Here is a 25,068-nt window from a genome sequence, read left to right as displayed (position 1 = left end):
ACTTTTAAATCTAAATTTAAAAGTATATTATTAGCACACCAAATCCAGTTTTAGTGGTAAATTAAATTAAATTTACGTGAAAATTGCCCTGAAATATTTATTATGTATTTATATTCATCGTTAGTCGCGTTGTATCATCGTACCTATCTGTTTATTATATCTCATTTATTTAATTTTTTGTGTATCTATGTATATATGTAAACCTAGGTTACTCCTTTCGTCCCAACTCGAAGCCTTCATAATAAAGGGGGCACTGAAAAACAGCGCTGACAATGTTCCTGAACGTTGCAGCATATGCTGAGCTGTCTCCTTTTTGTCAGGGTCGTATGACACACCTTAATAAAAATTTACTGATTAAATTAATTTTATTTTATTTTCTCTACGTGCTTTTTTATGTTATTAATTTAAGTGTTATTGTTGCTATTTTCTTGTCGTGGTGCTTTCTTATTTATCTTTTACGGTTCTTTATGTTTTATGTGTGTGTGTTGTGCTGTCCTTGATAAATAAATGTTTCTTTTCTTTTCTTTTCTTTTTCTTTTCAATTTTAACGAAATTAATAACAGAGACAAGTGATAACTGCGTTAAAAACAACCGACTTCAAACTTGCGCTTGCAACATTTACAAATACAGACAAAAATGCTTATAAAATAAAAACTACTGGGCCTATCCGAATAAAAGGCCGAATTGATAACCTCCTCCTTTTTTGGAAGTCGGTTAATAAACTAAACCTTGCAAAAGTATACACTTATAAACATTTTAGTAATATATCCAACAATTTCAAAATTAACTAAAACAACATTGATTTAATTTCATAAACATACAATATTATTTCAATGGGAATCAAACCTACATTCTTTATATTCTCTAACCTCAGCAATAATGTCGTACAATAAACAACTAGACTCACAATCACGCTCACAAATTGACCAAAGCAAATCTTACGCGTGTTCTAACGAGTGATACAAAAGACTTTGAACTTTATTGTCACGGAATAAGGTGTTAATTTCAATGAATGTTTTATACAACGCTCCGACATTTGGACGATCTTTTAATAGTCGATTGACTCGATTGTGAGTTTTGTTGTTTATGGTACGTCAATACTCAATGTAAGAGCTAGGGTGCAAGAGCAACTTTTGTCTCCGCTACTGTTTTGTCTCTCCCATCAACTCTATGGGGAGTTGCATAGAGTTGATGGGAGAGACAAAATAGTTGCGGAGACAAAAGTTGCTCTTGCGTGCTAGCTGTAAGCATTCATATAATAAAATAAATTAATTAGGGAAAATATTTAAAAAAAAAACACACTTTAATAAGATAATATGATAACTCATGAAATCATTGTATTGTCACCGATCCTTGATAAGTGTACAAAGTTTTAATTAAATCTGTCCGTAAATGGAGTCTAAAGGAGTCTGTTACACACAAACATACAGGTGAAGCTAATAGTGTTAATAATATACATATATATATATATATATTACCATTAATTCCATGACTTTCCAAATCTTCCAGCCCGCTAGAATTTATCCTGGAATTCTGTTTACCCGGTAAAGTTAGTGTTTTGGTTTCTGATGCACTTGGAGAGAAATCCAGGTCTTCGTCAGGTTGCAGGTATACCTTCCACTTCTGGGAATCCTGGAAAATATAAACAACTTATTTATTACATTTTATTATAGTTTTGTTGAAAAAAGCTACTTTTGATTTATTTTTCTCACAGCAATGTAAAAACTTGATTGTAAAAGTTTTTTTAATTTAATTATTCATAAAAAACTTAACTATTTTCCTGACATTATTCTTTTATAATAATAATGTTAATATATACATATAGATAGATATAGAATTATGTAAAATAAAACAAAACTATACATAACTAAACATACATGTTTTGTCAATTGTTTTTATATAAGCTAAAAATAATTAAAAATCACAATGTAAATTACCGTATACATTACAATAAACGAATAAATCACATACCCATGTTATAATAATCTTCAATGCTACATAGTATAAAACAAAGTCGCTTTCTCTGTCGCTATGTCCGATTGTATGCTTAAATCTCTAAAACTTCACAACAGATTTTGATGCGGTTTTTTTTAAATAGTAAGAGTGATTCAAGAGGTAAGTTTTAGTAAGTATATAATTTATTAGGTTTTAGAGAAAGTGGGCGAAGCCGCAGGCGGTAAGCTAGTGTTACTATAATTTAGTTTTTATATTGTACATAGGCTATAATCTGTTTTATGACAGTATTGTCTCAAGTACTTGTAAATTTTATTACTTTTAACAATGTGTAGTAAAAAAATATATTTCCTGTAATTTCGTCAAATTACGTGTGTATGCTGTCTCACTCTCTTTTGGTAGGGAAAGAAAGAGACATGAGATAATTTAATTTAGATTTTCCAATGGCAAATTCAAATAACATAACTCAATTTTTTATTATTCAAAGAAAATAACAATAGTTTTTAACCAACTTTACAAGAAGAAGGTTCTTCATTTTTCATGAAGAAGTTCATTCAAACGCGATTTCAAATCGCATTTTAAATTCGTTAAAATCATTAATTCCTAAACTAATAGTCTGATTTATATTATTTATTTACTAAATTAACACAGATTAGGAGAAACTTAGTATGAATATAAAACATAGGTTTGTTTTCATAGCATTGTGTAGGTATTTGAAAAAAAAAATTAAGAATACAATATTTTCCTAATCCTAAATTAATTATTAGCTGATGATGATATTATTATAAACCTAAAAGATGCGGACATGTTTAAAAAGTGTGTGAAAAAGGTTTTGAAAGTAAACAAAAAACAAAGGAAAATTATTGACATACAAACGTACACTTGAGTTAAATTCACTTTCCAGTGAATTAATAAAAAGAATCATATTTCTTAAATGATTTTAATTAAAAAGTAAAATTACATTATACGTGTTATTATGAGCACGATGCTTCACAATATGTTTTTATTCTAATATTATAATTTAAAGGAATAAAACGTTCTCACGAACGAAAGCACACCGTCAGCGCTTCACATTACATAAAGCGTAGGGTTGTCACATAACTCCTCCCCCCGCAGATCCGCAACTATTTTAGGACATTGAGTGAAAATGTTGCGGCAGGATCAACTTCTGGGGCTGATGTTTTCTGTGTTTTCTGAATATTCATTTTCTTTGATTTGTAGCGACGATAGCACAGGAACATTGAAGTGGCCGCTGCGCTCAGTAGCTAAAGATGTAAAGTGGTATTGTCGTATGGTAGATGGAGTGCAGTCCCAAGGTTTTTTAGCGTTCTCGTCGGAATATTACTGATTGGTGCAATTAAAATTTTTGTAGGTGTATCTTTAATTTCATTATTAATATTTGTAATAGTGAGGTCGTCAGTACGTAGAGAGCAGTTTGTAGGTAACGTTGCTATGAAACTGCCTTGAAGATGAAGCTATTCCTTACGCTTGCAGGATAATTTAACCTTTGTGAGATGAGGAAAAATAATGATGTAGTGACTGTCGTCCAATTTCTCCATTGCTGGCTTAGTTAATGTTAGGCAGGTGGATTCACAGTCGCTGGATATCTCTTGCGTGGTGATGAGTTTTGCAATACAGTCGGGTGAACTTCTTGTATGATGATTTAGGGTCGACTTCACATAGAAACCGATTGCTCTTCGATTGAACTTCGGGCATTCAGCCTCTATGTGCACATAAATATCTTTATTGGTTGCTATATAGGGATAGGGAGGTATGATGATATGATTTGTACGATTAAAGTGTGAGGAGTTATAATGGGGAATCTTAATATAATTATTACTATCCTATTTTTACTAAAGTATGATCCAGTGCGAATTATTCGCGGAGATCTACATTAATAATTTGTTCTGAATCGTAAAAGGAACGTAAAGTAACTAATATAATACTTAATATATCTATCCCTACATAACATGGTGCGCTCGCGATGTACGCATAAAAGCTAAACTATCCTCTATATTTCTTATTACTAAAAGTAAATCATTAATATTATCGTCTAAGGAGTCTAGGAATTGCGCTAATTCTGTATAGAACCTAAACCATTTATCAATCTACGTTTTACACTGGTTTTAAAGCTTCTAACAAGGACGATGCCTTATCCAATTTTTCGTTTAAATGTTGAACCCTAATTTTATATAGTAATAATGTACGGTTATAATAACTAATTGGTCGTGTTAATACATGGGGGTTACCATCAAAATCTGGGACCACCCTTAAGCATTTAAAAATTTCTTCCGTGTCAAACGACATATTAAAACTATCAATACTTCTAATACTATCAACTAAACTATTTCTCGAGGACTGTTGGGTATTAACAGCCTCGGTACCCCGGGATTTCCTAGGATGGAAAATCGTGAAGGTTTATTCTAAAATTAATATAGGAATATAATATAGGAAAGCAACACAATAAAATAATTCTGTGCAACTCACATTGACATGGTTTCTGTATCGATGGCTGGATACTGCTGATGTTCTGGATACTCGCTTGGGTTTTTAAAAAAACCGGTCGGCCGCGCGGGGCCTCGGAACCGATATTCATTTCGGATATCTTCCCGCGGGCGACCCGAGTATCCTACCGACTGCGCCAGTTAAATTCACTTTCCAGTGAATTAATAAAAAGAATCATATTTCTTAAATGATTTTAATTAAAAAGTAAAATTACATTATACGTGTTATTATGAGCACGATGCTTCACAATATGTTTTTATTCTAATATTATAATTTAAAGGAATAAAACGTTCTCACGAACGAAAGCACACCGTCAGCGCTTCACATTACATAAAGCGTAGGGTTGTCACATAACTCTTGTATCAATATTTATAGATATAACTGTATGTTTGTAATCATTAGCAGTTGTAACCGGTTATGATTAACCGACTTCGCAAAAGGGTGTTTTGTTTTTAATTTTTACGAAAATGTGGAGAGAAATGTTTCAGTAATATTTAAATAATTATTACGTATACACTGTACCTATATATTTTTGTTTGTTTGAATGAGCTAATCTCAGGAACTATAATTTCAAAAGAAATTTTGTTTTTGTATTACATAGTCCATTCATCGAGGAAGGTTATAGGCTACATAATATCACGCTAAGACCAATAGGAGCGGAGCAGCAACGAAAAATGTTGCAAAAATAACAAAAAATATGCCTTATAAAAACATCTTTAACAATTGTTAAAGTAAATCCATACAATAATTAGTACAAAATTACTAAGCACGTAAAGATACTGTTTTTTCCGTATAAACGGTCTGTTATCTAAAACATGGTGTTTATCTATTTAACTATGAGATAATAAGTCTCATTATGGTTTTTTTTTATATGTAGATAAATATCACATAAATATACATTTTTAAACAACTCGTGGTCTTGTTATTTTAACACACTTTATAATATGAATATTAGTTATAATTTTTAACAAAATAATTTAGCGTTTCTCATTCACTTTGCACATAAAATAGGATAATTTTAATAAAACGATTCCTAAATAAAATTCATTAACTGTTTATTTAATTCGAAGCGACGAATTAGTACAATAAATGACAGTTTTTTTACTATTTTTCCACCAATATACTATAATGAACACATTTTTTCATATTTTTACGGTTTTTTTATTCCCTCTCAAATCTACTCATAAAAAAATGCATATTTTTTGTTGATAAATATCAACAAAATGCTTACCTGGCTATAATTCGCCATACTTCTATGTAACCAAACCGTTAAATGATTGGTTTTATTCGTGGAATCACCAAACGGGCCTGTGAGCGTTACAGATACTCGGAATGTTGAATTTGTTGTATCTAGGTGGTATTCTGTAAGGAAATAAATGAATGAATTAAAATGCTTTTAAAATACATAAAACAAAGACTAACAGAATCAGCAAAGGGCGGCCTTATCACTAAGTAACGATCTCTACCAGGTAATCAGAGGAAATATAACAATACGTTGTGGGTGAGTAATGAGGCAATAGTTGTAATACATCAATACTTAATATTATAAAGCTGTAGAGTCTGTTTGTTTGAACGCGCTAATCTCAGGAACTACAGGTCCGATTTGAAAAATTCTTTCAGTGTTAGATAGCCCGTTTATTGATTGCTATAGGCTAAGACCAACAGGAGCGGAGCCACGCGGGTGAAACCGCGAAGCGCAGCTAGTTATTACCGCCCGATTTCATTCCCATACCGTGGTGTAGTCATTAATCAACAGACAGACAGATACACACATTTATAATGCTAATCTTACCTTTAATTTCCCCACTATTAACAGCAGTATGTAGCACTACATCAACTTTCTCTCGATTGAGTAGCAATGCTACTGTGAGCAGCGCCCAGCACGCTACTAACCCTGACAACTTCAGTATACGTAATGTTTTTAGGCACTGGAAGAAAGAGTAAAATATTTTTTGTAACTGGAGAATAATATATTGGACAATAAAATATGTGTGCGTGTACTAGTGTACACACGTAAGAAGTGAAACTTTTTTATGACCTTATTTAAAAAAAATAATTTATTCTATGCAACTTTACAGAAATACGTCGAATCACGCGTAGTAGGGATAAGAAAAAGATGGCGCGTAACGGAAAAATGTCACGCGTAACGAAAAAATGCATTCCTAAATGGCTAGTCATACAAAATTAGGACTAGGTGTACTAATTGAAAACTCCTACTTATAAAAATCATTTACCTGTTTCTTTTTAGCAGATTTTTGTGCCTTCTCATCTTTCTTATGATTTTGATCCAATGTCCTGAAAAAAATATATAAAACATTTCAACAAAAAAATTTAGACCGAAAGTTAAAAATTAAATTTGACCACATTACGCACTTAATGTTATAAAAATTGGATTTTTAATATTACATATAATTATTATATTTATTTCTACATCATTATAAGTACTTTTCTGTGTTAAGTATAAATATTAGACTTACCTTCCATGTTTGTTGTCCTCTTTATGATCATGGTGGAATATTTCAGACGTCTTTCTTGTGAAGATGTTGTGATTTTCTTCGGTAACAATTTCTGGTGATTCCAATTTGCCTGAAAAAGAAAATTTATCAAAACTTATAACACTAAAAGGGGGTTAACCATGAATCATGATGTCCTAGCAGTATTAATTCTAGTCTGGACAAATGACAGAGCTATATCTATACTAATATTATAAACCTGAAGAGTTTGTTTGATTGAACGCGCTAATCTCAGGAACTACGGAAAAATTCTTTCGATGTTAGATAGCCCATTTATCAAGGAAGGTTATAGGCTTTAGGCTATATATCATCACGTTAAGACCAACAAGAGCGGAGCAATGCGGGTGAAACCGCGGGGCATAGCTAGTCATCTTTGAAATATTTTGCATTTAACCCTATTGCTAATATTATTAAAATTAAAAAAATATGAATAGTAGATTTTGACTCACCATGCCTCTGTTCGTATAGCTGCTGGAACGGCGCAAGTGCTGGATCGTATTTGATGGAATCCGGTAGATCAAGCCACACTTCAAGGCTGCCTGGAGTTAGGTCACTGCACGATACCATAGAATAAATACTAGGTGTATCACATTTCTTCTTTTTTAATATGTTTAGGAACGACATTTTGTTACATGTTCACTTTAGGAAAAATTGTGTTTCACTTTAGGATTAATTGTGTTTCACTTTAGGATTGATTCTGTTTCACTTTAGGATTGATAGTTTCACTTTATAACACTTTACACTGTTAGAGATTTTACGAATTGTGTACTGAAAAAGTTTTGGTAATTAGTTATATTAAAGTCAAAGCTATGTTTCATCATAAAGTTTTAACCCAAATTGTTGGGCTAAAATGCCGAAATTGAAAATCAAAAGTAATTTTTTCTGTTCGAATATGATTTTATGTGTATTTTTAAATATTACATGTCGAAGGTACATCTTTTTACTTATCTTTTTAATAACAAACGATACATAAAAGTGGCCATAAGCCCTTTTCTGACCCTACTAATAAAGCCAGCCCTACTAATAAATTTAAATTGATCTATTACATTAACATGTTTTGTATGTTTGCCCATACATACGGAAAAACTTAACTTTGCAATTTGCATTATTAGATACATTGAAATAATTCAATAGGTATAATAATAGTATAACCAAGCTAATATGTAACATTATTTTTGTGTCAAGTTTTACATTCCTTTTCGAGCTCCAAATAAACAAACAAAAAATACAGGTAGCTTATTATCAACAATGCTACGATTATCTGTTCACAAATTCTCAAGCTGTGCACGGACGGATGTAAACATATTGTAATAGTAAACAGAACGTGACACAATCAACAATGACCAGCCTTCTTAGAACTGATAAGCGTGCTGCAGTGCAATATAAAGAAAAGGCAATTTTGATAATGTCCAGATTTTTTTTAACGTCCTTATTATCTGCTTTCAATTGTTTTTAGGTATTGTAATGTATTTTAAACCGACTTTTCGGACGGCTTTTTTTGTTAAAGAGACAAAAACATGTTACGTAATTAACCGACTGCAAAAACGAAGGGTCATTGTTTAATTGCATTTTTTTTTAATGTTAAGTTTATCTTATTATAAAGAAACGAAACGGGCGAACTCCGTTTCGCCACCAGAGGCACCTTTTCTTTGCCATAAACCTCACGGAGCCCGAGACCTTTCCAACGAATGCAAATCCGTGGAAATCGGTTCGTGCATTCTGGAGTTATAGCGTCAGGAAGGAAAACCCGACTTATTTTTATATAGTAGAATTAATTGTATTAAATTTTGTTTTCTATCCACCCAACTTAGTGTATCATTTCCTATTTTACAGAGCAGTTTATTTTATGTAGCTTCTCTTTTACAGATCATTTTTTTATTGGTTTGTGTCCTATACAATAAAGAATCACCTTGCAAATTGCATCATCGCTTCAGTAGTTTCAACGTAAAAGAGTGACATACATACAAACTATCGCCAAGTAGCGAATAGAAAATTACTGAAATCATGTAAGTACCTAAGTACGTACACTGATTTTGTAACGTTTTACGTGTGTATTTAAGAAAATGAGACATAATAAATTGATAAGCCATATTTGATATGTTCAATGGCATTGAGAATCTTTAAAAGTTGTATGAATTGAAAGAAAGTATTTTTTATACTAGCATTGTCACCCGGCTGCGCTCGGATTGATAAAAAACAGTTTATTTGTATGAAAATCGGTTAACATGCATGTACCAGTATTGTAACTTTTTAATTATTTTTTTTTAAATTAGTCAGCTAGTTTCTGAGTTCATAAAAACACACACAAAAAATCAAATCTTTCCAATTTAGCACATGCGTTTAAATTACGATCCTGTATGTGTCCACGGACGAACAGAAAGACAAACACACAAAGTAACTATTCCCGTCCGATTAGGGCCCTTCTGGCCTCCTCCACTCAAGCGACAGCTCAAGCCGAGGTTCGTGGTCCCCGTCAAGGGGGGACGCCCTTGTGCATGTCGCTACCAGGGTGAACCTTCAGTTCACCCCCGCGTCCGCGTTAAAATGTAGAAGCCCTTCTGGCTAACATTGAGAAACACCATACAAAAAAAAAAAAAAAAAAAAAAACAAAGTAACTAGGTATTCAATAAATATTTTACATGTGAAAACGCAGCTATGTTGAAATCATAATTCTATATGTAAATTTTATTTAAATGTTGTCCTACGTCCTACTTACTATGAATATGAAAGTTTATTGTCTGAAGGTATGTATGTTTGTCTATCAAACAAAAATAGATCGGATCGCTATGAAATTTGGTACAGAGATAGATTATAGTCTGTATTAGAACATAGGCTGACTGTATATACCAGGAGTAAAGCCGGGTACTTGGTCTAGTGTAGATTCCACTATCAAAAATTACCTTGTTATCTACTAAATCTGCGAAAAAACTACTAGAAAGTCGCTAAAAACATGTAGGTACAAATAACTCTAAAACTCATACAAATGAAACAAAATAACTTTCTTGTAGAAACCACAGGTCATTCACCTCGTAAACTAGTTTGATCCGGTTCGAACCGGTGCGAGTGGAAACTTTAGCGGCCATCTTGATTTGTTTTAGCGAATCGGCGATAGTCTAGAAAGATCTAGAAATTTAACAGTACTTAATATGTAGAATTAAATACTTAGAGCTTTTGACGTCGCATAGATAAAAAAGCATAAGTACTTAATTATACATAACCTTTTCAGAAGTTGGTTAAAAAAATAGTTGGTCAAAATAACGATACTTTTAAAAATACCTAAGTTTTTTCTGACTTTTTCAATAAGTTGAGGGAAAGCAAAAGACATACCTACATAGAAAAAATGTAACTGTTGTAAATGTAGAGACTAGAGAACCCCATTTTGGAAAGTTCCAAAAGTAACAGATAGAATTTTATTATATTTATAATGTTACTAGCTTTTCGCCCGCGTCTTCACCTGCGTTTTCAAAGGAAAACCAGCATAGTGCCCGTTCCCGTGGGATTTCCGGGATAAAACCTATCCTGTGTGTTAATCCAAGTTACCCTCTATATTTGTGCTAAATTTAATAATAATCGGTTCAGTAGTTTATGCGTGAAAACCATACATACATACAAACCTTTCCTCTATATAATATTAGTATAGATAGATATTCATTATTAATAATGGTTTATAATAATAACTGAAGGACGACTCACGGTAAATTGATAAACAGGAAATATTCGTTTAAAACGGTAAATAAAACCGTTTTTATTAGAGCAGCTAAATATAGAAATACTAGATCCGGCACTGGCTTTGCTTGCTTGCTTGTTTGTCAATTGTCATACAAATACATGGGACTTCAATAAATGAGCTATCGAACACTGAAAGAATTTGTCATTATCGGACCAGCAGTTCCTGAGATTAACGCGTTCAATCAAACAAACAAGGATAATTTTTATAATATACTAGCGGTCCACCCCGGCTTCGCCCGTGGTACATATTCACGTTTTATCTACATAAGACCCATCCTCGTACTTCAAGGAATATAATAAAAAAAGAATTAAAGAAATCGGTTCAGCCGTTCTAAAGTTATGCGCTTACCAACACATTTTTATATTATAGATTTTTAACATTTTTTGTCAAATCCTAATTCTAGATTTCATTAATACTAATTTTTATTTAAAGTTACAAATAAGTGAATCACGGTGTTTTGATATAAACGTAATTGTGTTAACAAAAATTATAAATACTGTTTGTTTGTTAATGGCAAATAAAAATATGTGGAAATAAATTCTATTCGATATACATATTTTTAGCCAACTGAAGTGTTTTTATATCCAAAAAATATATAATATAATAACTAATTATTATAATTTTCATGAATACTTTTAGTGTTTACGTTTATTTGTGTTTACTTCGTCGGAAAGTAAGTGTTTACTTTCCGACGAAGCGGACGGAAAGAATACAGTGTTTTTGTATTCTTTCCGTCCGCTTCGTCGAAAACAAAAAATATATACCTGTCTCGAAAATCACTCTATCTATAAAAAAGCGCATCTTAATCTGTTGCGTAGTTTTAAAGATTTAAAAATACACAAGGACGGACAGACAGCTCCAGCGACATTTTAAACTATGAAATTATAGTAGGTAGGTACTATACTACCATAATATGTGCAAATGTTGAATCAGCTTTGATTTATTTTTTATCCGGAAACGCTGTTTCAATTTAAACGGCAACAACTTCCATAGTGTTGCAACCTTGTACTACGAATGACATTTTTTATTATTTTTCACAAAACAATAAAAAAACTACGAATAAAAAACGATACTATATTACGATACGATCTTAATTGATAAAATGGAGCACTTTTTAAAAACCATTAAAATGTGATTTTTTTTAATCTGTACATGTCGCATCGCAGCCATCTTGTTGAATCTGCTATTTGATTGAATGACTAGCCCTTTCATTGATTGACGATATTATTTCAGCAAATTCTACCAGAGGATAGCGACATAGGTACATATATTTTAAGGTTTGTTCATAATTTTAATGTGGACTAGCTTCCGCCCGCGACTCCGTCCGCGCGGATGTCGGTCTTCGCGTGGATGGTTTATTTCTCCATTTTGAGTAACTCTGACAATGACATCTTATAAATATCTATTGGACCCAAATACGGCTAGGCCTATATTAATACGCAACGTAGGTACGCGGCTCTACAGAACAACGTCTAAGGATAAAACTGAAAAATTAAGAATAATTTTTTTTCTACGTATTTTTCCAGGATAAAAAATAACCTTTTTTACGCCCAGGATAATAAGGTATAATTATACCAAGTTTCATCGAAATCGAACCGTTAGTTTTCACTTGATGCCTGAACATACAGACAGACAGACAGACAAAAAATTTTTTAATCACATATTTGGGCTTGGTATCGATCCAGTAACACCCCCTGCTATTTATTGCTATTTATTTTTTCAATATGTACAGAATAGTCAATTGACCTTCTACAGATTTATTATAAGTATTATGTATTGATTCGGTATTTTATTCAAAAACTTTCGATTTGGTGAAGTTTTTGTTTATAAAAAGTGTACTACCTGAAATAACATACCTACAGGATTTTATATTCTAACTAATCAAGTATAAGTTTTATGTGAACAATCTATACTAATATTATAAAGCTAAACAGTTTGTTTGTTTGTTTGAACGCAATAATCTCAGGTTCCGATTTGAAAAATTCTTTCGGTGTTGGATAGCCCATTTATCAAGGAAGGTTATAGGCTATAGGTATCTATATCTATATATATATAGGCATCTATATATATATAGGCATCACGCTAAGACCAACAGAAGCAGAGCCACGCGGGTAAAACCGCGGAGCGCAGCTAGTGTTAAATAACTAGATTATCAAAATATGGCCCAATTTTTTATCAATTCCTAGGTATGATATGAGTGCTTTCACCCCATACTCGTATTTTATCGATAAACTATGTTTTTATCCGACTACGCGAAAAGGAGTTACCGTCATAATAAAATACTGCATAACAAATAAAATTGGAATAATTACGTTTTATTTATTTAATACTAGCCGCTTTTCCTGGCTTCGACCAAATTGACCGGCGATCAAAAATCTACACCGACTTCAAATGATCGCATAAAATTTAAATGGGACCAACTGGAAGGCATAAGCTTTCAAATAAAAAAAGAATCATCAAATTCTGTTCACTCAGTCGAAAGTTATGAGCTGAGAAATGAGAATTGAGAAACTCCTTTTTTGAAGTCCGTTAAAAAAACTTATTTTAGAAGAAGTCGGGATGAAAAGCTAGTCTTAAAAAAATCTAAAATGTAATAGATAATTACATTATCTAGAGTGCCCGTAAGTATCTGATAAAATTGTTTTTTCTGGAAAAAACCGGTTTGCGTCAATAGATATTATCGATTCAATTTATCGGTTATCTATATACGGGCCTACTACTTGACCTTGATACCGGTTTATTGCAGTTTTCTGCTAAAATCCATCCGTATATGTTTAGCCATTTTGGTGTAGTAGCTATTTTGTAATATGTGGTATATCTTATTAACATTCTGCATATCATGCATGCTGGCTTGGTTGGTAATGGTCCTGCCTTCCAAGCCAGAGGTCGTGGGTTCGATTCCCACCCGGGGCAAATATTTGTGTGATGAACATAGATGTTTGCTCTGTGTCTGGGGTGTTAAGTATTTATTTAAAATTATATATGTATGTTTATCAGCCTGGTTTCCATAACACGAGCGAAAGCTTAGTATGGGATCAGATCGTGCCGTGTATTTATTTATTTATTCTAAACTAGCTTAGCGCCAGCGGCTTCGCCCGCTTTATCTAAAACCTAATATAAATTATATACTAAAACCTTTCTCTTGAATCACTCTATCTATTAAAAAAACCGCATCAAAATCCGTTGCGTAGTTTGAAAGATTTAGCATACAATGGGACATATCACATAGGGACAGAGAAAGCGACTTTGTTTTATACTATGTAGTGATATTACATAAGATAAAATTATTGTATTTTTACCGATAATTTTTTAAATTAATAAGTGTACAAAGTTCGAATTAAATCTGTCCGTTTAAAGTCTAAAGGAATCGTGTTGAATATAATATGCGTGTTGCTAAAATCTTTCCTCTAATCCTACTACTATTATAAAGGCGAAAGTTTGTAAGTATGGATGTATGGATTATGGATGTTTGTTATTCTTTCACGTAAAAACTACTGAATGGATTTAAATGAAATTTAGCACACATATAGAGGGTAACTTGGATTAACACATAGGATAGGTTTTATCCCGGAAATCCCACGGGAACGGGAACTATGCGGGTTTTTCATTGAAAACGCGGGCGAAGCCGCGGGCGGAAAGCTAGTAAACTATAATTATAGTTAAACTCATTAATTTTCCATATAAGTGAAACAAAGGTCTTATTCATAGAATGACATAACGAGTTGTTGTCAATGAATAACTTCTTTATAGTAACTAGTAGTTTTCCGCAACTTTGTCTGTATTTTAATCGTAGTAATTATTATTCTGATTTTATGACTTTGAAACGAAATTATTAGATCTTATTTTACTATTAGAAATAAGAAAGCTATAACTTTCACGAATAACATAAAAAGTTGAAAAAAGCATATAATAATATGTACAATGTACATAGTTATCATCAATACTACAATTATTATATCTGTTTGTTTGTTCACGATAACATACGAAATGATTAGTGCTGTTTTAATAAGGCTCTCCATATACATCTTTTTTTTAATTTCAGTATATTCTACTGGGAAATTTTAGTTAAATATATTTTAACACTAGTTTTTGCCCGCAGCTTCGCGTTTCAAAGAAAAACCCGCCTACTTCACGTTCCCGTGGGATTTTCGGAAAAAAACTATTCTGTGTGTTAATCCAAGTTACCCTGTGTGCCAAATTTCGTGAAAATCGGTTTAGCAGTTTTTGCGGGAAGGAGTAACAAACAAACAAACATACAAACTTTCGCATTTATAATATTAGTATCATAAAAAATGTTGTATTTCTAACTAAACTAGATTGTAAATTTCCTATAATAATACTCAGTCAGAGTATTTGATTCGGTTGACTTGTTGTAATGTGAGATTATAGTAATAATGTTTTCTTGTAGTTGATGTAAAAATTATGCAATTACAATTTAATAAGTGCAATCTAGGCTTATATTATAAAGCTGAAGAGTTTGTTTGTTTGAACGCGCTAATCTCAGGTCAGGCGAATGAGCGGCTCATTTGGCCGAGCTGCTCAAGTGTGCCTGAGCATGCTCGGGCCGCGCGTGCTCTGCAGGCGTCTCCACTTGAGCGGCTCGGCCAAATGAGCCGCTCATTCGCCTGAGCATGCTCAAGTGGAAACAAGGCTTTAGATAGCCTGTAGTAGTCCATTTATCAAGGTGACTATAAAGGACTAGGTGCGCTACGCGGTTTCACCCGCATTGCTTCGCTCCTGTTGATCTTAGCGTGATGATATATATTATAGCCTAGCCTATAGCCTCGATAAATGGGCTATCTAACAACGAAAGAATTTTTCAAATCGGACAAGTAGTTCTCGAGATTAGTGCGTTCAAACAAACAAACTCATCAGCTAAGTCTTGGATAGTTTTTAATATAATTCTCTTACTCCTAATAAAACCTAGGCTAGGTTTTGTATGATCTATCAGTCAGTAAAAATCTCATGAAAATCTATTTTTTATAAATCAGTCCATATTTCATACATTTATTAAACATACACAAGTACATACTTACATACATTTTACCATGTACTAGTAAACAAAAATAGAGCAGAAAATCTATAATAAATGAGTATGTTTGTTCGCACATAACTACGAAACAGCTGTGTCTAATTATGTTAATTTTTAATTACGCACATTCCATTGTAACAAGGAAAATTATTTAAAACTAACTACTATTATACTAGTAAATGTTATTATTTCTAACTTATTTCTAATGAATCATCAATTCAATGGTTAATTTTTTATAAGTCCAAGGTTCGATTTCCATTGATAGCAATGAGTATACTTGGGAGATAATTTTTAAGGCGATTTATTGGTTTAGTCTTTTATTACATCGTCTCAAACTTTTTGGTCTGTGTAGCGCATGTCGCGTGACGCACGATACGTACGATAATTATCGTACAAATACGATAATTTTTATACCCGGCGCGGCCTAAGATGATCCCTATGACAGTTCGTCTTAGTGATTGCTCGTATGATGGATCGTGTCGATACTTTACTATTTTATAGGCAAAGGCGTGGTTTGCATTCAGCCACCTCGGCAAACATGTTTTTACAAATATTATAAAATGAATTTTTAACGTCTATTATGTAAACGAAACGGTAAGTAAAACGAAAGTTTTCCAAAACATAAAAATACACCTTATCATTTTCTCGTAATTTTTAACCCGTTTAACACAGTGTATATTATTTTATCATGAAAATGGAATCCCCCATTTAATTTTTCTAAAAAACTTATATTATCATAGGTAAGTAAATTAACGCGAACGGTAATTATTAATTAAGTATGCTGCGATCTTCTGTTCCATTCAATAGTGAATGAACTATAGCTTAAGCATGGAAAAAATGTAAACTCGTTTCCATTATCGAAATTTGTTTATCGATACTTTCCGCACTAGTCGATAAATGCCAACGATGTAAGTTTTGAAGGACGTAAACGTAAAGTCAGATTGATATAATTTCTCGTAAATGATAAGAATTGTTATAATTCCAACGGAATATCATTATAATAGGATAAAGCTACGTAAAAATTAATAAATGCCATTTTTAGACGCCTCCAATACGTTTCTAATTTAATGGTGACGCCATTACAAGTTTGTCTCTTGAGAATAACTGTCAGTGTCATAGGGATCATCTTAGGCCGCGCCGGGTATAGCTAAATGTCTATAGTGTGAAAAAAAGTTTCACTTTTACCGTGGTTTCATAAAACCACACAACATTTTTTTAATATATTACTTATTAAGTAGGTATTTTTTTGTGTTTTACCGATTTAAAAAATGTAATTGTAATTGCTAGTCAGATTTCGATGGAATTTACTGTTAGTATAAATTTGTTTTTTCGTTTATAATAATATGATAATATATATACGTACCTACAGTTACTTACATATTTTGTAAAATTAAATTGTAATACTGAAATGATTTAAAAGAGCAACTATGGAGTTTCTTGCCGATTCTTCTCCATAGATACTGCTTTCCGAATCGGTAGTAGGTAAATGTTAAAAATATGTATTGACGTTTCAAAAGTGCTTCTCGAAGAAGTCTAATCTATACATATTATAATAAATCTGTAGAAGGGTCAATTCTGTACATTGAAAATATTGAAAAAATAACTAGCAGGGGGTGTTACTGGATCGATACCAAACCCAAATATGTGATTAAAAAAATTTTTGTCTGTCTGTCTGTCTGTATGTGAAGACATCACGTGAAAACTACCGGTTCGATTTCGATGAAACTTGGTATAATTATACCTTATTATCCTGGGCGTAAAATAGGATACTTTTTATCCTGGAAAAATACGTAGAAAAAAAATTAATCTCAATTTTTCAGTTATCCATAGACGTTGTTCTGTAGTAGGTACCGCGAACACACGTTGCGTATTATTATAGACCTAGCCGTATTTGGGTCCAATAGATATTTATAAGATGTCATTGTCCGAGTTACTCAAAATGGAGAAATAAACCATCCACGCAAAGACCGACATCCGCGCGGACGGAGTCGCGGGCGGAAGCTAGTTGAATAAATAAATGTTTGAGTTTGAGTTTGTATGCTCATTAGCTAATTTTAAAGCAGTTATTAGCACTTATTATAAAAAAAATATATATATAAAGACAATTAGTAAATACGTTCATTAATATTGCGAAATCATGAAATTGTCATAATAATGACAATGCAATATTTATTAATTAGTAGCTTTCCGCCCGCGGCTTCGCCCGCGTTTTCAAAGAAAAACCCACATAGTTCCCGTTCCCGAGGGATTTCCGGGATAAAACCTATCCTATCTCTCAAGTTGGATCGAACTGCACATGGTGTGCGAATTTTATTATAATCAGTTAAGTGGTTTAGGAGTCCATTGAGGACAAACATTGTGACACGAGATTTATCTATACATATAATAAAATCGTAGGAAAGTCAAAACTGTACATTGAATATTTTTTTAAAATAATACCTGGGCCGTGAGCTATAATCGATATAGAAGCCAAAAACATAGTTTTTAGAATTTTTGTCTGTTTGTCTGTTTGTCTGTTTGTCTGTATGTTTGTCCGAGCTAATCTCGAAAAGTACTGCATAGATTGACTTCAAATTTTGCATGAATATTACTAACAGGTCGGGTGAGGCTATAGGCTACATATTATCAAGCTATCACCTACGGGGGAGGAGCTGTGAACCTTTATTTTTCTTACGTATTCCGTGTATTACGACAGCGTACAATCTAAAGACTCATGTTTAAATGTTGGTTTCGAGTAAGCCATGCTATTATCTAGCTTTACAAAATAAAAACTATGTCATTTACGTAATTTGGGCAGAGAAACAGTTTAATGAATTTATTAGTATAAAGACAAATTAGAAACAGCGCCATCTATTAAATGTTATAAAAATCAAATCAATTTACACGTTAACTATTGGAAATTAATAATCAAATGACGCATATATAAATGTTGTTTGACAATATCTAGATTGACACTATAAAAATTATGCCATTTAAGTAACTTGGGAAGAGAAACATAGCTTAAAGAATGTAAGTTGTATAATGTTAATTTTGTAACAGCGCCATCTATGAGATTTCGTAAAAATCAAATCAATTTACATGTTAACACTACTGAACACAATGTTAAAAATTAATAATTTAAATATAATTATGTTATTTATTTATTTAACTCTTTAACCCATATCTTCCGTTCCCTATAAGATATATTTCGTGTAAATAATAAACTACATTTTTTTTAAAGTGAGGGTACTTAGATGTTTATTATTTTAAGTAAAAATAGACACCATTATCTACAGTTAATCTAATGATTGTGTTCCAAAGAGTATAATAATATATTGTTGTGTTCATTAGTTACAATTTTTAAAATCTTCGTGTTTTATAAATTTACTAGCTTACCGCCCGCGGCTTCGTCCGCTTTGTCTAAAACCTAATAAATTATGTACTAAAACCTTCCTCTTGAATCAGTCTATCTATTAAAAAAACCGCATCAAAATCTGTTGCGAAGTTTTAAAGATTTAAGCATACAAAGGGACATAGGGACATAGGCACACAGAAAGCGACTTTTTTATACTATGTAGTGATATTTTATAAAGCAATTGAATGCCATAAAACCAAAAATATCAAATGCAATCTTCGTGTTTTGTGAATTTTCACCATCATGCGTTCCCACAAAAGGTAAGTTGTTACTTACAGGTATTTATTGAAATGAAATGAAATGAATGATTCTTTTATTATTTTGAGGTGCATTGGGAACAGAAGTTTTTGATAAAATTTTATTTGTAAGTAGCTTTTATTATAGATTTACAGTTAACTTTTGATTTTTTTATTCAATGCTAATAAAATTATATCACCTTTGGAAGACGATTTCTGCTGATATTTTTACTACACCACTTGAAAATTGATGATTTGATGATAAAGACAGTAGCAGCGAGGATTAAGTGGAAATTAGTAATCATCCGCTTCGTCAATTTTTGACTGAAGTTAATGTCCAACGTCCAATGGTTCAATCATTGGAAGTATCTCGGGAAATTTTGGAGGATATTTTTCAGGAAGGAGAGGAGGGGCAGCCAACCACATATCAAACTACTACGTTTTAGTACCGAAAAAAAATTTATTGCCAAATGAAACGTAAATTTTGCACTCACAACTTTACAAGTTATGTTTTTATTTTGACTTTGCGGTTATCTGATTGTAATATTTATCGTTATGGCTATCGACGTACCGACCGTACTGGGATCAGAGTAGGTACATGATATACAGTTCATCATCCAGGATTGCTTAGAGCATTTTCACACTGAAAAAGATGTTTTCTTTGAATCGTAGTTGCTTCATTTATTTATTTTTAATCATTTTACATAATATGTTTTATATTTTATAAATATATCATTTTCATTATTTAAGTAGATAAAATAAATTATGTAACGGTTTTATAAGAAAACACATTATATTTGTTAGGCGACGGTGATTTCTTCCAGGCAAAAGATATTCATCAGCTCAATAAAATTGAACAGTATGTTGTTAGTTATTCTTTAGATTCACAATTATTGTAATGAGCATTTCCGCATGCAAGTTGTATCGTAGTTTAGATATATCATAGTTTTTACATATTAAAGTTCCAACAAAACCCTCAAATTTTTGAGTAGAGTTGAGCAAGATAATTTGAAAAATGTGCCGTGTTAAGTATTATAGAAAAGGTTAGTTCGTTGTTAATTATTATTTCTTCTTCATTTACATGTTATTAGTAAAAATAAACTTTGACTAACAGTCAAAGTATATTTTAACTAATACTACTTAATATCTATTGTACTTATGTTCAGTATTTATCTGTATTATTATTGCTTGACAATTATAAAACAAAAATATATTTTCATGTCGTATACCAAATTATAAACATGTAATTAGCTGGATTTATTTTTACACACTCACAGACTTATATTTTATGTTAAATGTTAAAAGAGTGTTAATATGTAGTGTAAATCATAATACATTTTTTCACAATTAAAAATAATCCTTTTTTCTGATGGTGTTGGCATTGAATTAAACCGCGCTGTCGTTTCGTTCACAAAAAGTGATGTTATGAGGAGCATATTCGGTCCTCATATCATAAAAAATCTGTGCGAAAACAATAAACACGTGTGAGGCCCTCACGGCAGATCGGAGCGGTCTGACGCGAAGTGGGGACAGCGTTGTCACTGTATCGCTCTAGCCACGCTGGTCAACAGACTTATTCGTTAGTTCAGTTTTGTATTAAGACCGCTGTGACATCCAACCCGTGAGACAACCAAACCCGGTCTCCCCTACTATCCCGTGAGACCGAAACCTTCACTGAGAGGGTATGACGTCTCACAGCTGATCGCAAACGGCATATTGTACTATCCCGTGAGACCGAAACCCTCACTGAGAGGAAATTTCGTCTCACTACTGATCACGACAGTCATATTTTATCTCGAGAATCTGAAACTTTACTCAATATGAAGACCGTTTGACAAATGATAGGGTGCATCATAATAAGATGAACATGAGCATAAGCAATGACTAGAGTAGGGACGCGAATATTACAATTATATGAGACAAGAACGATTAATAAGTTTGTTTAATGAAAGATTAAGAATTGAAACTATTCGGTCTCTGGAAACGTACGAATAGCGAGAGGCCCGTCTTACTGCAGACAGATTTCGTCATAGTCTTAATGTCTTGAGGTAAACAATCTACGAATTCGGTGGTGTGGTCTGACAAATATAAAAGTGGGTTTGCTTATAACCTCACAATTGATTACAGATCATCTTCTGTATAGGCGATATTAACGTAGTATATGTTCTTTTTGTTATGCTTTAAAGTGTAGTAAGGCGAGTCGGCTTTCGTTTGAAGATACACCGGAACCTTTGAAATAACTACTTTTAGAGGAACATACTGTGCAATTAGCGTTTAGCTACTATTATGTATTCTGTGGTGCAATGTAAACTGTTATTAGACAATATTCGCTCTTAGTAGTAGTCTTAGTAGTAGTGCGTTTCAAATGATCCTTTGGTGCTCAATAATTATCAGAAGATCCGTTCATGCTTACTTTTAAGATACAAGGTCAAGTTTACCATTTGATAGGATCCCTTTTGCCTGAAGGCCAACCTAAGTTTGTTTAAATATATTTTGTATTCGACTACAACGAATAGTGGAATACAAGAAATCAATATTTCTCAAATTTAAAACTGAACTCATTTCACAATTTTAGAACAGGTTAATTCGTATGTATGCAGTTTTAAATCGACATTAGAAGCTTTTCCTCAAGATGGTGATATCGGCACTCAGGAACCCCCTGGACGTGTTATAACGCCCAGGCCACAGTATTACAATTTTTCCTACAGTAGGGCGACGAATGTATGTTCGCATAGCAACGGAGGGGAACTCGCGGGGGTCAAGTGACGCGGGCCACGTACCACAAACATGCTTAGTTTGTGGTATCGAGCGCGAAAGATAGTCATCGTGTTTTTAGTAAAGTTACTATGTAAACTAACGTAATTTAATACTTAGGTACATATTCTATAATGGTGTGCTCAAACTTTTAATCTACATTTAATTTAGATTATTATTTGATACTAAGTAATGTAGAATTTAAACCACATTCATGTTTTCTTCAGATTTTAAGATTTTCTTATCAGAGTGTTCAATTTTAATGTAGTTAAATTTTATAAGAGACAATAATTAAGAAAATTTTAAAATAAAGTGTCACGTATTTTTTTTAAACAACGAATGACGAAAAACGACCTAATCGCGGACGAAGTCGCGGGCAACAGCTAGTATATATTAAGATTTCCCACGATACCGACACACACTTGGCCTCTCAATCAATTTGTATTCTACTAAACAAAACTGTATAAAAAATTGTTTAACATTTTAACATAAAAAAAAAATTTATTGTCATTCATAACTTTTGATGACGTCAATTGAATAATAAAAGAGATACAATTTAGATTTACGATTAACAATACATGTGTAAAAATAGTAAACGATAAGTGTAATATAAAATGGCAATAATTTCATCACAATAGGTTTAGTTTGTTTTTGCAAAAACGATAACAAATAATATTTTAAAATTTGATAGTTTGCGAGGATGGATGTACGTGTAGGTGTGTATGTTTGTTACTCTTTCACACAAATACTACTAAGCCGATTATAATGAAATTTAGCACACATATAGAGGGTAACTTGGATTAGCACATAGGATAGGTTTTATCCCGGAAATCCCACGGGAACGGGACCTATGAGGGTTTATCTTTCAAAACGCAAGCGAAGCCGCGGGCGGAATGCTAGTCTTCAATAATTGTTAAACTAAGTGATAATATTGTATTGCTAAATTTTCCTTGACCACCATGATGTCTGGTAGAGATCGCTGCCTTAGCTATAAGGTTGTTGTCATTGTTGTTATGTGCTAAGTACCTAGGTAGGTAAGTCGTGTTTTATTTTTTTATGCTCAATATTTTCTGTATTTTTGTTTGTTTAAGTGTTTTATTAATTATTTAACTGTTTATAAATTATTATCATAATTCATACTTATCTATTCTAATATTATAAAGCTGAAGAGTTTGTTTGTTTGAACGCGCTAATCTCGGGAACTACCTACCTATTGGTCCGATTTGAAAAATTCTTTCAATGTTAGATAGCCCATTTATCGAAGAAGGCTATAATATGCTATATATCATCACGCTAAGACCAACAAGAGCGGAGCAATGCGGGTGAAACCGCGGGTAACAGCTAGTACTAAATAAACATGTTTGTCTGTCAGTCTACTAAATCTTTCTAAACACAACAATTTGGTAATAATATTTGAAGAAACAGACTTAAACTTACAGTAGTTTTTTTAATACAACAATAGGTAATTAAAGTTTTTGCTAGCGTTTTACACACGTGGTATTTTAATAACAATAAACAACATGCAATATAGATTCTATGATATTATCTATCTCTGTGCACAATTACATACTAATCTGATCAGCTGTTTTTGCGTTATTATGAGTTTTAAAAACGTAAAAATTTATTTATTTTACTTATTATACTTTATTACTTTCGTTCTTTCAGAAAATATCATTTCATTTTTCAACACGTTGTTTTTATTTTTAGTGACCAAGAAAGATTTATTTTCCATTAATACTAATTATAAAAATAATCCTCAAGATAAATACTTCAATGCAATCCACGGAAATAACACGCTAAGACTGATGTGGTTCACACAAACACAAATAACTTTGCACTGAAAACTCGAAAGACGTGTTGTCTTCAACAGATCGCGGGCAATACTGAGTCACACTTCACAGTACTGACTGAGTTGAACTCAAGTCTCAACTAACAACTAAGTTATTGTTATCTCTAACTTGTTTTAACTTTGTTTCCAAAAGCGAAACAAGTTACCTGTAGTATAATTTGTGCCTTTAGCTTTGTTTGGATGAAAGTGATTTATTATGTCTGTCAAAAGGCCTGTTTTTGTATGTTTGTCCCGCTGAGTAGTGTGAACGGCTAGATCACAGAACTATATCGAGAAGATGGATTTCATCTTGAGATGTGTGTCAATGATATTATAAGGAAAAAGGTATTTATTAGCCTTTTTAAATGACCTTGCGTAAATAATTTAAAAATAAATAGGTAGGTAAATAGTACAAAAATAATGAGATTTTAATTCATCAAACACAATAAAACCCTATTTTATAACAGTTAATACCTATATTTTTAATGGATTTTAAATCGTGTTTTATCGTGGCTTTTTTTTGTATTCATCTAATAGTAAAGTAAATAATTATTTTATACCTACACGAGATGGAAGTAAATAAAAAAATTAAAAATTGAGTAAGTAAGTATGATTTTGACCGAGTTATACAAAAAACTTGAGTTTAAACTCACCGATCATAATCAGTAGACACATCAGCTTCACAACTGGACCCAGTGCCGTTCCCTTTCGACCTGGACCCCATCCAACGATCACTGGAGTCAGCTATGGACGCGGTTGAGTTTGTGGACTCCCTGGAATGGTACAATTATTAGTAACTAGCTGTGCCCCGCGGTTTTACCCACATTGCTCCGCTCCTGTTGGTCTTAGCGTAATGATATATATAGCCTATATATAGCCTTATATAAGGGCTATCGAAGATCGAAAAATTTTTTCAAATCGGACCAGTAGTTCCCGAGATTAGCGCGTTCAAACAAACAAACTCTTCAGCTTTATAATATTAGATTCACATGTATTAGAAAGAGGAAAAATACTTTTATTTCTAGTGCACTTGGATAAAAAGATGGATGTTGTAATGTTAGTAGAGATCAATCGTGACACAATCATATTATCGATATCGATAAGTTATCTAAAATTATTATAA

The 25,068-nt window shown here is 32.4% G+C and overlaps 1 protein-coding gene across 2 annotated transcripts in view; it reads right to left on the bottom strand.

Annotated features, from left to right (window-relative positions):
• Positions 1-24,715, bottom strand: part of LOC123704324 (P protein-like) — a 36,478-nt gene extending 11,763 nt beyond the window's left edge. The window contains exons 1-7 of one of the 2 annotated variants that reach the window (XM_045652656.1): positions 24,599-24,715; positions 7,421-7,524; positions 6,936-7,044; positions 6,693-6,753; positions 6,251-6,386; positions 5,690-5,820; positions 1,479-1,632 (exon numbers count right to left, since the gene is read on the bottom strand). In XM_045652656.1, the coding sequence (XP_045508612.1) occupies positions 1,479-1,632; positions 5,690-5,820; positions 6,251-6,386; positions 6,693-6,753; positions 6,936-7,044; positions 7,421-7,524; positions 24,599-24,669 (766 nt within the window). In that variant the 5' untranslated portion in view covers positions 24,670-24,715. Of the gene's footprint in view, positions 1-1,478; positions 1,633-5,689; positions 5,821-6,250; positions 6,387-6,692; positions 6,754-6,935; positions 7,045-7,420; positions 7,740-23,886; positions 23,999-24,598 lie in introns of those variants that run through there. The other variant, XM_045652655.1, reaches the window with a different exon arrangement.
• Positions 24,716-25,068: the final 353 nt, after the last annotated feature.

This window comes from Colias croceus, chromosome 29 (genome assembly GCF_905220415.1).
Source record: "Colias croceus chromosome 29, ilColCroc2.1".
In the NCBI taxonomy this organism is placed as follows: domain Eukaryota; kingdom Metazoa; phylum Arthropoda; class Insecta; order Lepidoptera; family Pieridae; genus Colias; species Colias croceus.
Note: the sequence above shows the minus strand (reverse complement) of the source record. Positions and strands in the feature narration are given on the sequence as shown.